At 36.1% G+C, this 14398-nt stretch overlaps 1 protein-coding gene across 1 annotated transcript in view; it reads right to left on the minus strand.

The window, feature by feature from the left end:
* Positions 1 to 1647, minus strand: part of LOC150103456 (protein KTI12 homolog) — an 86689-nt gene extending 85042 nt beyond the window's left edge. The window contains exon 1 of the mRNA XM_090398238.1: positions 1466 to 1647. Within this exon, the coding sequence (XP_090254364.1) occupies positions 1466 to 1628 (163 nt within the window). The 5' untranslated portion in view covers positions 1629 to 1647. The remainder of the gene's footprint in view (positions 1 to 1465) is intronic.
* Positions 1648 to 14398: the final 12751 nt, after the last annotated feature.

Consider the following 14398-nt stretch of genomic DNA (forward strand, 5'->3'; position numbering starts at 1 on the left):
CTCTACATACCTGTCACCTTGAGGCACTTCTACCTTTTTTTGGCTTTAACACTTCATCTATCATTAGTAAAACCCTCCTCCCCATTCTGTCATCTCTGTCCTGCCTGAAAATACTGTACCCATTACTTGGTTAACTAAGAATGATATAACTATATCATTCTTAGTTAACCAAGTCTCACTAATTCCTATAATTTTTTGCCAAGTTGTACTAAGTAATGACAAAAATTCCTTGCACTTATTCCGAATACTTCGAGCATTAGTATACATAAACTGCAATACTCCCTTCCTCCCATAATTAGCTTTGGCTTTCCTTACCATACAGGGTACTCTCTTTGCCTGTACCTTGTACTGCTCATGGGAACACTCCCTGTGTATGAATTAGCCCGCTCTGTATACTGTTAATTTTCTGCAAACAATTAATCCCAAATTTACAGCGATTAATGACCTTAGTACTATTTACAGCTGACTATTACCTGCCTCCCTAGCAAATCCCATTTCCCTGTTTTTTACCATTTACTCCATACTTCAATAAATGTTCTAGTAATAGTGTCATAATAATAAATGCCAAGCACCCAATCCATTTAAGTGCAAACCATCTCTCTTAAAATACTCCTTCCTTTTGTCAAACTCATCCCAGACATTCATAAAATGAATATTCAGTTTAAGAACATCTGGGGTGTTTGTTCTTTGCAAAAGCTTTTACACAATCTTGACATCATTCCATTTACTATAATTGCTCTTCTGTTTAATTCATCACTATCAAATCTTGGTAGCACACTCATGATCTTTCCACTCTCACTCATTGCATTCATTGCTATCATTAAATCCTCAAATCCTTCATTTTCTGTCTCACAGAAAATCTTTTACTACCTAGATCATTCATCCATATAACTGCAATAATCTCACTCGCTCTATCTTTCTGCAATTTCACAGCCTCAGTTATATCTTTAATCTTTGACCCTGGATAACACGCTTTAATTACTCTACCATCCTTCACACCCTTAATTATAGAATCCCCATAGAGCACAATATCTTTTCTGCTCCTTTTTAATTTGACATCCTTCCCCCCCCCACTGATGCTTGTTTTTGTCCCTGATCTTCTCCCGCATTCTTTTGTATATCGCTCAGCAATCTCTGTGTATGTATTTCTGCACTATTTATTCCATGCACACACCCACTTAATCCGTTACTAAATAATCTGTCATTCTTAATCCTCCCCATACTTTCTATTCCATAAAAAACATTAGAACATATTGGAATGCTGAAAGACAGACTATACACTTTGGTCAGATCAAAATTATAAAATATACTAGTCATTTAAACATGTCAGTTCGTTTGTCTCAGGAGAACTTGCACAACACAGTTTACTCCACACAACCAATTAAATGTTATGGTTTGTATATATACTGTATATTGAGGCAACCGGTATCTTTTAGGGTATGAATAAAATAAATCGAGTCGTTACCTATATAATGAGTATTTCGATTCGTAATGTAATTTTCATCTGACACAATAACTGCTTCCTTCTTTGCTTCAGTTTTAAAATAACTTAGTAACTTTTTACTTAACGAAGTTTTTCCGCTGCTAGGAAAACCACAAACAATTATCAAAGGCATTCTTAAAATCATACAAATCCAATGTCATCACTATTCCCATTCATCAACGCCAATGGCGCCCTCTGTCTGTTATTATTATGTTATTCATATAATTGATACACAATCAAAGCAAGATATCATTTAAACCAGCGCTTCCCAAATTGTAGGCCGCGTGCCATGCCACAGTTTGGTTGAGGGGGGGGGGGGGGGTTGAAATAATGAAAACAAATTTAAAATGTTTTAAGACTAAGTGTGCCATGTCAAATGTGTATGTAACATGCTAAAAATGTAAAATTTGCATTTGATTTTTGCGATATTAACTGTGTATGTCTTGTATTGAATATAAATACAATAAAGATTATAATAATATATGTCTGTATTACGAATATTTTTTTTTCGATAGGAACCGTGAAATATTTTAATTTTTCCAAGGGGCCGTTGCATCCATAAGTTTGGAAAGCACTGATTTAAACAACAATTTGATACAGAACAATTCAGATTCTATCCAAGAATGTAAGAATAGTCTGTCAGGTAGCGTCGTAAAATATGGAGTCTTCCAAGTAATGCTGTTTTTTAAGTCTTATGGGGTCACTTATTTAATGTTTAATTGATGTAAATAGTTAGATAGCTTCTTTGAAGTTGCACCAAGTGCACCGATAACTATTAGGTTGACTTTGGTGTCTTTAAGCCACAGCCGGCCAACTTCGATTGCCGGATCTCATTTAGTCATTTTTTCGAGTTCTTTGTTGCTAATATTGTTATCACTGGGTACTGCGATATCAATAATCCAAACCTGTCGATGTTCGATAATTGTAATGTCAGGTCTATTGTGTTCCAAATGCCAATCAGTTTGTATTCTAGTCCCAGAGAATTTTTGCTGTTTCGTTTTCCAATAATATCTGTATTTTATGCTACCACCAGTTATCAGAAGTAGTAAAGTCATATTTTTTGTATACATGAAAATGAATTATTTTGTTATTTAATTATTAAATGAATTATTTAATCCTTTATTAAAGTGTAAACAAACAAAATTTGCGCCTGAAAATATCTTCAGCAATGTGATGATTGAAATCATTAGCGTTTTATTCCATGCGTCGATGGCGAATTGATTATAGTTAATTTTAAATGAAGTTCGCGAGTACTGCTGTTCAGTTGTGTTGGGTTCGGGAAGGCTATTAATCTGAGAACAACGCAGGTAAGTGAACTGAAATTCGACAGGCCTAACAGCCGCTAGAATCGCCATTGTTGGCACATTTATTTCAGGTTCATAGACTCGCAGGATTTACTTGTGTTTATACTCAAATTAATAATGATAAACGTGTTAGATTTGGACGCCCTCACAGATGCTCTTGATGAAGAGCTGTCACTTATCTTTGTAAATAAGCTTCAAAGGAAATTTAAGCTTAAATAACCATCAGATATGATAGATCCTGACATCATCATAGATTCTCTAGATAAATGGCTGGCATTCAGCTTTATAAACAAACTTCTTAAGAAGTTCGAGCTTGAATGTCCCGGTTTCCTAATTTCTATTCTTTACCCGGGACTGACGATGATTAAATTGAAGACACTCATCAAACGGAGGAAAAACTAAATCTAGTAATCTCTGACTCTACTCACTCAGATCAAGGAGAGACGCACGCGCGCAAAACTCTCGCCTCGGAGTCAACAAATGATAATGGCATGGATGAAGATGCCCCCAACACAGACACCTATACCTCCACCAATGAAAAGGTGCCTCCAGTCATTCTAAGGGAAACAGAGATGGACAGCCTTAAGAACCACCTTGGCCAACCTGCAGATTAACTACTCCACTGTCAAAAACATAGAGGACATCAAAATTCATTCCGCTACAGTGACTGATTATAGAAATTTAACCAAGGAGTTGGATATAAGAGGTATCCAGTATCATACATTCACACTTACCTCGGAGAAAAATTTAAAAGTGGTACTCCGAGGAGTATCAGAGGACATCGAAACAGATGAAATATCTGCTGACCTCAACATGCAAGATCTGCCTCCCGTAAAGGTTAGCAGAATGTACAGATCAAATAAGACCCCTATGCCTCTGGTGTTGGTGGAGATACATAATATCTACAAAAACATATACAACTTGAAGACAATCTGTGGGCTTAAGTTCTCAGCGGAGCCACTTACGAAGAGAGCCTTTCTGGGCAGTGCCATAGATGCCAAAAATTTGGCCAGGCCCAGAAGTACTCAATACAGTTGCTTAAAATGTAGCATGACCCACCCCACATATACCTGCTCCAAGCCAAAAACCACCCCGGCTAAGTGCGCTAATTGTGGTGGACCTCACCCTACTAATTACAGAGGGTGCATTTGCCATCCCCAAAACAGGAAAAACTGAGTTAATCAGTCAATCCACCCCATTATCAGAAACGAGAGCTCCAGAAACTCAAGTTCATCAGTCTCCCAACAGGATGACAGGTGTTCACTCATCATCAACTGAGCCTCCTAGAAAATGAACCTTCAACACCAAACAAGAATATATGTCGACGTGGTCCACCCCAAAATGACAGTCCAGGACCAGAATATGAGAAACCCACATTCAAATATAACAGCCATAAGCACCTCTTCTTTTGCAAATACGTTACAGGATTTCAGTAACTCAAATCCATCACTAAGCACTACAAAAAGATTCTTACAGCAAACACAGTCCATTTTATCTGCACTCTCCAATGCATAGGAAAAAATTTACACCAGATTCTTTAAAGATTATTGCTTGGAATGCTAACAGTCTCAAAAATAAAATACTAGAAATACAAGAATTCACTGACAGATATAATCCAGATATATTACTAATTAATGAATCTCATTTGAGACCTGCTGACAATCCCAAATTCAAAGGCTACCAACTTTACAGGAATGATAGGCTTGATTATAGTGGTGGTGGTACAGCCATCCTCATCAAAAATCACATCAACCATCACGCTGTAGCCATCCCTACATCCACTAATCTCGAAGTCGCGGGTATCAATGTCATCACTAACTCTGTCGGAAATTTAAAAGTCTATGCTGCTTATAACCCAACATCAAAAACATTGCTGACCACAGATCTGAATGCCATCCTCAGAGTTAAAGTACCGGTCATTATCGCCGGTGATTTAAATGCAAAACATCACGCATGGAGCAGTAGTTCTATAAATAGGAATAGCCGCATCCTCTTTAACTACTCAAGCTCAAATTGCACAGCTGTGGCTTGCCCCTTAGTGCAAACTCACCACAGTCCGACGTCTTGGATATAGTTGTCCTCCAGAATGTTAACCTGCAGTACACTCTGGAATCACTGAATGAATTATCATCAGACCAACCCTATTCTGCTCCAACTGGGTTATCATCGTCTCACACCTTCGTACCTTGGGAAAAACTATCCAAAATGCTTCCAAACGACATAGACCTCGTCCCCCATATTAATTCCAAGAAAAGAAATCGAATCTGCAGTCAATAAACTTACCGATCAAATCAACGCAGCCATAGCATCTCTCTTCTCAAATTCAACTGTTTTTAAGCCTAAACGACTACCTGAACATATAATGAACTTAATCAGGGAATAAAATAAAGCAAGAAAAGATACAGTAACACCAGGGCACCCCAAGACAAAAAATATCTTAACAAAATGAACAGTGCAGTGAGAGATGCACTTAAAGGCCACAGAAACAAACTATGGGAAGACAAATTAGCCTCCATATCACCCGGTGATCAAACCATCTGGACGCTGCAGAGAAACATCAAAAACAAAAACAAATCTCTTCCCCCCTCTCAAATCTGATCTGAACATTGTTTACACAGATGCAGAAAAAGCCGAAACTATAGCTAAAAATTTAGAAAAACAGTGTAGTCCTTCGTAAGATAATCTAAATCTCAATCATATTTACAAAGTCTACCGCCACGTCAGACACGTATTAAAACTGTCTGATACCTGTACCAGCCAACTCACTTCTACTTCTCCAGCTGAAATTTATGACATTATAAAGAATTTAAAGAATAAAAAAGCTCCTGAGCCTGATGGCATATCCAACAAAGTTATTAAACTGCTACCCCGAAAGGCCATCGTATATCTTACAAAAATAATAAATGCTATGTTTAGGTTCAAGTACTTTCCCTCTGCATGGAAGTTGGCAGACGTGGTTCCTATTTATAAGCCTGGCAAGGATCCTCAGCAGCCTCAAAGTTATTGTCCCATAATTCTGATTTCTAATTTGGGCAAAATAGCAGAAAAGCTATCCTTTCCAGAATTTAACTTTCAGTAAAAAAGTTAAACATCCTTCCTACAGAACAGTTTGGTTTTCGCCAGTTTCATAGTACCACTCAACAAATTCACAGACTAATCGAGTTACCACAAGTTACAATTGGCACCAATATACCGGAGCAGTTTTTCTTGACTTAGAAAAGGCATTCGACAAATTATGACACTTTGGACTACTATACGAGTTGATTTTAGCCGGCATTCCATTAGATCTAGTCGAAATTATAAAATCATTTCTTAGTGGCAGACGAATGCAAGTCAAACTAAATGATATATTATCTATCCAACGACGATTCTTGGCAGGAGTGCCTCAAGGGTCCCTACTGGCGCCAATACTTTTCTCGATTTACATGGCGGACATTCCGCATAATCCAATGTCATCTATCATTGCCCTATACGCAGATGACACAGCTATACTAGCTACATCTATTAAGCTGCACCTTGTCACCAAGAAACTGCAAGAAAACCTGCTGAAATTAGAGCAATGGTTCTCGGAATGGTGATTGCAAGTAAACCCTCAGAAGAGTATCGCCATTCTCTTCACTAAAAATTCAATATCTCCCAAAGATGACATCTTCCTATTTAACACCAAGATTTCCTGGAGAGCAGAAGCCAAATATCTCGGTGTACTGCTAGACAGAAATCTAACTTTCAGTCCACACATGAAAGCCTCATGTACAAAGGCATCAAAAATTATCGCACAGCTTTACCCTCTTATCAATAGGAACAGCAAGCTGGATACCAACATTAAACTGCTGCTTTATCAGTTGATGATTCGACCTATTATTACTTATGCGTCCCCAGCCTGGAGTCACACCTCAAGTACAAATATCCTCAAACTACAGAGAGTGCAAAACAAATGTCTCCGCGTGATCTTAAACGCACCATGGTATATCAGAAATGTCCAACTCCAATGGGATACAAATATCCCCTACATCTACTCTTTCCTGCAATCTTCAGCAGTAAAGTTCTTCTCAGCATCGTCTTCACATCCAAATGAACTTGTACAACAAGCAGCAAATTATGACGAAACAGATTTCTCCAAATATAGGAGACCTAAGGCCATCCTAATTCCTAACGAGGATCCATAACTCGCACCCACCTGAACAGAGCACTTAGCTCAAACTTTTCCCTACACAGTAACCTTATCAAATAGCAGGGATTATAAAAGCATTTTGCTTCGCCCTTAGAGATTTTGCGTCTTTCTCTCATGGAAGACATTGAAAATTACTCCTGAGAGAGGTAAGTCCACCTTAGCGTTAGTAATAAGATATACAGATATAACATTCATTGATTTATTTTATTAGAGACATCGTTAATTTAATAAATGAACGACTTTTTCTCATCTTCGATGAGTGCTGCAGAGGGATATCTATCTATCTATCTATATATATATAATATAATAGAACACTCTTTAAATTATAGAATACTCATATCCACTGTATTAGAGAAAATTAAAAGAAGACTAATTGGTTGATTAATATTATATTACAGGCAGCTCCAAGGATCCTTGGACTCATCGAGGGAGGCCCAACATCATGTCAAGAACAACTATTCAACATTCACACAGTATCTATCATACTTCACCTTGACCTCATTTACAGTCATGGCACCCACAACAGACTCTGGCAGCTTATTCCACTCATATACCACTCTCAAAGTAAAAACCTAGCTCTAACACCCTTGCTAACCACACTCTTACCAAGCTTCCATGGATGGCACCTAGTCCTCCCACTACCAGTCTTATTCTCAAAAATATCTTATGAATTAATCTTATAGAAACCCTTCAGTAATTTGAATGTCTCATTCATATCACCCCTTTTCCAACTATCAACCAATTTGTGCATCCCACAAATCTTCAACTTGTTCTCATAAGGTTCATTCCATATTCCTGCTATTATCTTGATCACTCGTCTCTGGATCCTCTCCACCTCCTCCCCATCGAGAAGAAACCCTGGCGCCCATATTTAGGCACAGTAGTCCAGATGGGTCTTATCAAGGCTCGATACAGAGGAACTATAACCTGTTTGTCTCTGCTATTGTTAAAGTGTTTTTCAGCAACCAAGTGATTTGATGAGCTGATCTTGCCACTTCTGCGATGTGTCCCCTAAACCTCAACTCCATATCCACCAACACTCCCAAATCCCTGGCCTTGTCAATCTCCTGGAGTACACTTTCACCAATGTGATATACTGCTGCTAATCTTTTCACCCCAAAATGCAAAACCTTACATTTTTCCACATTAAATTGACATCCATTCTCCTTAGCCCAGTCCTCCAAACTATTTAAATCATCCTGCAAAATTTTGACATCCTGAGCATTCACTATTGCTCTACCTACCTTTGCATCATCCGCAAACAGATGCACAGTTCCTCTCAGATCCTTTCCTATATCGTTAATATAGAATAATAATTGTAAAATAAAATATAAAATATTCCTTGCAGCACCCCAATCCCTTATCTTTAACATTCCTGTACAATTTTCTTCGTAAGTATATTCTATATTCTAAAATTTCTTTTGACTCGCTAATACTTTCCTGCCTGTTTGGGAGAACCAGTTTTGTCAAACTGGTTTTCATATACGAGTGTTCAGTGTAAGTGCGTCTGCTAATTTTATTGGTTCCGTTATTCTTATATGTTATGATTATTTTTTTATTTATAATTCTATTTGCTTGTATTATCAACAAAATGCATGTAAATTTAGGTCTCAATTTCCTTTATTTTTTTTAACTTAAAATTTTTAGCCACTGAGCTTTCATTTAACCGATGATTTCGCTATTTCACTTCACAAATTTTATTATTGTTAACCTCATTAATACGTATATATATCATTGTAAACTTCACCCAATCCAACTTTTGATATATCTTAACATTTCTTTACAAACTAAGTGTCAAAAATTTACGCAAATTATTCTGCAACACAGTACTAGTAATGGGAGACTTTTCATAATAAAGTTTCTCTGAGTTAAATGATAACTTTTAAATTTGGATCTTCAGCCTTAATGTTTTTGGCTATTTAGCAGATTTTGGTTTAAGAGTGCCCCTTTTTATAATCTTGTTGAATTGAAATATAAATAAGGCATGTAAGGAAGTCAAGTAGCATCTCAGTCACATTTCACAGAGCTTTGCGATATGATCTATTTCTGTTAATTAAACTGCAATAGGTTTTCAATTTGTGTCAAACTGACTTTGGAATTTTTGTCGAATTGAATTTATAATTTGTACTAGAGAGCCAGTATGATGTTATAATGAGATCACTTTCGTTATTTAAATAGAATTATATTTGGAATTAAAACTGAAAAACGAAATTTGAGGTACAAGTCAAAAAGAGCTCGGAGAAGTAGTTCTTTTTATTTTAAATCGGAATTGTAGAATAAAATACTGCAGGTCAAATTTTACTTATAATTGTAATTCAAATTAAATGAAATATCAAAAACTGTTAGTATATAAGGAGTATTTTGCTGAGCTAATTTTACTTGATTTGCTCCTCTTCCACCATGAGTCAGTTTGGATTATCTTGCTTTAGCGTAAATGTATCGAGTGTTGGAATCACTATTGACGCCACTCTGTTTATGGGGAATGGTATATTCATCAATTAAAAGATTTCTTTACCCTTTCGTTCCACATATAAATTCAATTTTCAGGACTTTAGCGAAAGAAACACTGATATCAGCGAAGGCAATTGTTCAGTATGTCATGAGTGGTGTTTTGTTTTAAGAAGCTGCAAGGATGGAAATTCGATGCTTATCGAATTTCCATCCTTGCAGCTTATATTTGCCTTAATAAGTGGATTTCTGACCTGCTTCTGTCGTGGTGTTCAGCAGTTTTCCTTGATCAAATCTCATTTATATTCAACCACATATTCCTTTATGTACATATTGTAATAACATTAATAATAAAGTATTCATAAAAATTACATTCTCATTGCCTTTTTTTTCTTTTTCTTTCAGTTTTTACTCTTTTTTCACATTTTGTTTAGTTTTGCTGATCTCATGCAGAGGCCATAGTGTTTTTTTCTTCTGGAAACTTGGGTTTTTCATTCAGTTTACAGACAAAGTGGCAATGAGAAATACACAATTTACAGATAAAATGCTGTTTCTTGTGGTGGTGGTAGATGGCATTGTGTGTTGATTGTAGTAGTGCAGTTGTTGGAGGATTAAGAACAGAAGATAGTGAATTGGAAGTAGTGTGCCCTCCAACGATGAGTCCATGTATTTCCCTAAAGTGTTGCATAATAATCATAAAGCAGTATATCACAGTCAAATCAATCAAGCATAGACAAAAGCATTTATTTTACGAGTATATAAAATCAAAAGTGGATACATTGTGAATATAAAGATGCATTCAAGGAAAGTTAATGTGAATGTGAGACTGAAGTTTAGAGGGCTTATTGCTATAGTTGCAAAGGTGGCACATCGTAGTATTGCTATGATAAGAAGTACTCTAACATGCAAGGATAATGAAGTGGTTGTGCCACTGTATAAGTCACTGGTCAGACCACACTTGGACTAGTATGCTCAGATCTGGTGACCTGGTTTTCAATGTGATGTGGAGATATTGGAGAGGGACCAGAAATGAGTGACAGACAATCTCGGGACTCTGGACTTTGGCAGTGTCCCGAACCTGGGTGTGTGTTTGCTCCACTGGGCAAATCGTTTGAAGAAAAGTCACTGCATCTGTAAATGTGCCACAGTACTTGGTGATAAATCACTCGACTGTAGCTGTAATGATTGTATGTTATGAGGAATATAGTGAAAAAGTAACATTCCTTGCTTTGTACTATAGATCAAAAATTGTATTATATTTGGTAAGTCACCTTTTTAAAGTTTTTTTTGAAGGTTTCAAATTAAATAAGTAAGATTTCAAATTAAAATAAACATTTTCTAGAGTGGATGAAAATTGTCAGACAGCCCAGATTTCGATGAAAGCTGGGAATCAAGAGCTTTTTTTTTTTTTTATGGCAATAAAAAGCAGTGTCTCAAAAAAGGAGGGTAACCAGTGGCTTGCCACAGGGTCTGTTATTGAGCCCCTGCTGTTTAATTTGTTTGTAAACAATATATCATGTGGGCTGACTGGGGATCTTCAGTTATTTGTTGATGATGCAAAGTTAGGAAGAATTATAAGTAGCACTGCTGATGTTAATTCCCTTCAGGAAGATTTGAATGGACTTTTTACTTGAACAAAAGAGTGGGGTTGTAGTTTTAATATCAATAAGTGCAGGGTGTTGTATTTTCGAGTGCAGAAATATAAGGCTGTGTACTATATTGATGGTGCCTTACTGCAGGAAGTGGATGAGATTTGGGAATGATGGTTGAAAGTAGACTGAAGTTTAGAGGGCTTATTGCTATAGTTGCAAAGGTGGCACATCGTAGTGCTGCTCTAACATGTAAGGATAAGGAAATGGTTGTGCTACCGTATAAGGCACTGGTCAGACCACACTTGGACTATTGTGCTCAGATGTGGTCACCTGGTTTTCAATTTGAAGTGGAGACATTGGAGAGGGACCAGAGATGAGTGACTAAGACAATCTCAGGACTTTGGGATGCTGGCTAAGGAGAGAGAGAGAGAGAGAGAGGTTGAAGAAATGTGGATTGCAGAGTTTGGTGGATAAGAGGAAGGAGGTGATATGATATGATAGAGACATTTAAGTTAGTAAGAGCATTTTATCAGATTAATCCAGAGGGGATTATAAAATGAGTAGATGGTGAGAGGGGAAAGAATCAGAGGTCATTCCTGAAAGTCGTGTAGAAGTGTGGTGACACTGGCGCACGCAGGGGCCCTTGCCCCCTCAAAAAAAAAAAGGAAAAAAACACTAGAAAAATTTTCCAAAATCTTTTCCTGTTAAAATTATTATTTTTTTAAAATTTATGTTGTGTCTTCTATTTCTAATGCTACTTATGAATTAGCGATCACATAAGGTGGGAATACCCTATAGCACTTGGGAAATCTGGCCACTGTGAATGCAAAGCGAACGAAGTAGTGCTCGGCGTGGCTTCGTTTGCCAGAACCGGGCCAGAGGAGATCACTGCAGATGCTCAGTCATAGCTCGTATGCAGTGTATTCTCAAATCATCTACTCAACCCCCCCCCCCAAGATTAAATCCCGAGTGCGCCACTGTGTAGTGAGGAGCAGATTTTTTTACATGGAGAATTGTCAGTGAATGGAATACATTACCAGAATGTGTTGTTAATTCAAGGAGTGTTAAGGATTTTAAGATTGTATGATAAATATGTTGTCAGTTAAATGAACCTCGCACAAAGAGTCTGCCGACTCCATGAAGGGTGTAATAATAATAATAACTTCTCGTGAATGAGATCACCATAAAAAAAAATCTAATGATGAATATTAAGTGAATAAGTAACCATCACATGATTATGAATTCACACAAAATTTGTAATTGAAGTTAATAAGCAGCTACAAATTTCATTTGTCTATAATAGCAATTGTGCCTATGGTGCAGCTATATGTGATTTGAAGTAAGGGCAATTATCTATGAAGCAAGCAAGTTTTCAGAAATTTAGAAATATAAATATAACAAATTAAACTTGCCAGGAAATTATATTGTTTAATCCTTTATCCAAGTGTAAGCAAACAAAGTTTGTGCAATATTATTATTAATTAATGACTTTGTAATAATTACCTTAGTATCTCATAATGCAAAGCACACATCCTTTCAGGCATGTCATGAAGATACTTCAGCTTGTTTGCTTACATTTGGATAAAGAAGAAAATAATTTCTTGAAAAGTTTAATTTATAACCAAGTGGGTAAAAAAAATTATAAATATAACATCTCTTCAAATTTGACAAATTGATTGAGAGATGGACAGAAAAAAAAACAGCCAGCAGTATTAATGCAAAACTGAAAAACAATGCAAGGAAGGACTCCTATACTGGTTTTTTCCATTTCACTGCATATTCAATAACAGATATTAGCCTCAAACAAGAAGCCTTTTACAAATCCATTTATTGTCACTGAAAATATACAAGATCAAAGGCATTTTAAAGGTTGAAAGCACGCACAGCGGCCAAGAAAAGTTACATAGGTAAGGCCAAGGTTTTTACATCACATCAAGGTACATCATTATCATATGGTGCCCAGTGATATGCGACCAACTGGAGACCTAAATTACAACTCCCTCTATTGTTTGAAGAATGCTGAAAGGCTGAAACCAACATTCTTCTGTGTTGCACTGTTTTTTTTTTTTTTTAAAAAAAAAAAAAACTTCTATTTAAATCAGTTGGGATCCACATGATTGGATATACAGACTACTCAACTTTGATTTTCATTCATATGTGCAATGCTTTAGCAAACATTGCTGGGTGTGTGTTAACAAGTGAAAGATATTAAACACTAGTCAGCAACAAAAGAAAAAAATAAAGCACACATATGTATAAATACATGTTGTTAAAAGATAATTATGCACACACAAAAACAAAAATAAACATCTTTCTAAAAACCAACTATTTATTTACACTTACAAATAACTCAGTGTGTTAGATATATTTAGAACTAATTTTTAAAATCTCACAGGAATGCAAAAAAAAAAACATTCAAAATACTGGTTTTAAATTTCTGGCAGCAATAGGAAATCATTATTCATGTGAGTTTGGAATTTTTAACTATAGCAAACAATATCAAAGTTTAAAAAACAGTCTGATGTGAAAAACTCGCTAACACATCAAACATTTATTCAGAAACTTTTAGGAACACGTTAACTACAATTCAGTTGAAATTATCATTATGCAAGCATGAGATGAAAACGGCCTTTATTAAAGTATGTTTATTATTATGTGACACTTCCAGGGAGTCCAAAGACTCATCGAGGGAGAGTGTGCCAACAGCATCAAACGATTGATCCCTTTCCAACTACTAACCACGCTCAAACTTGCTTAACTTTTTGCGTGAGCCATTAGTAACAGAGGCTCTACCAATCGACCAACCTTTGCTGGCATATATCATATAAGTTTCTGATACACAGCTAAATGAATCTCAATGTTGTTGCAGCCAAATTCACAGTATCATAAATATAAAATCTCCAAATAATTATTTTTACAGGCTCACTAAAAATACATAGCTTCAACATTGATATTCTCAATTTCCCTATAAATTAAATGTTCAGTGCATACAGTGTTGCATTTAGCTGCATCCTGTTGATGCCAGAAATAATACTGTTATTTACATCTAAAAATTGTTTTCACTTAAATGGAATGTCATTTGTACTTTTTTTTTGGAGGGGAAAAGAGAGGGGCTATCTTACTACAAAACAGAAAATTTTCTTTCTATTTCTTTTTGTAGCATTCATCTTAAACATATAGGAACATTTAAGTAACATTTATCCTGAGGCAATACTGCTTTTTTCTGTTTTAATTATTTTATTTATTTATTTTTGTTAAATGCATCAAGATGCTGTTTGACTTGCATATATTGTGATATTTTAGTACATTTACCTTCAGTCTTTTAAATAATAATAAAAATGACATCTAGTTTATGGTAGTCAGCCTTGTAGAGGAGGGAAACATACTTGGAATGTAGTCA

The sequence above is a fragment of the Typopeltis vanoorti genome, chromosome 9 (assembly GCF_054136105.1).
Source record: "Typopeltis vanoorti isolate ZY-2024b chromosome 9, IOZ_Tvanoo_1.0, whole genome shotgun sequence".
Lineage (NCBI taxonomy): Eukaryota > Metazoa > Arthropoda > Arachnida > Uropygi > Thelyphonidae > Typopeltis > Typopeltis vanoorti.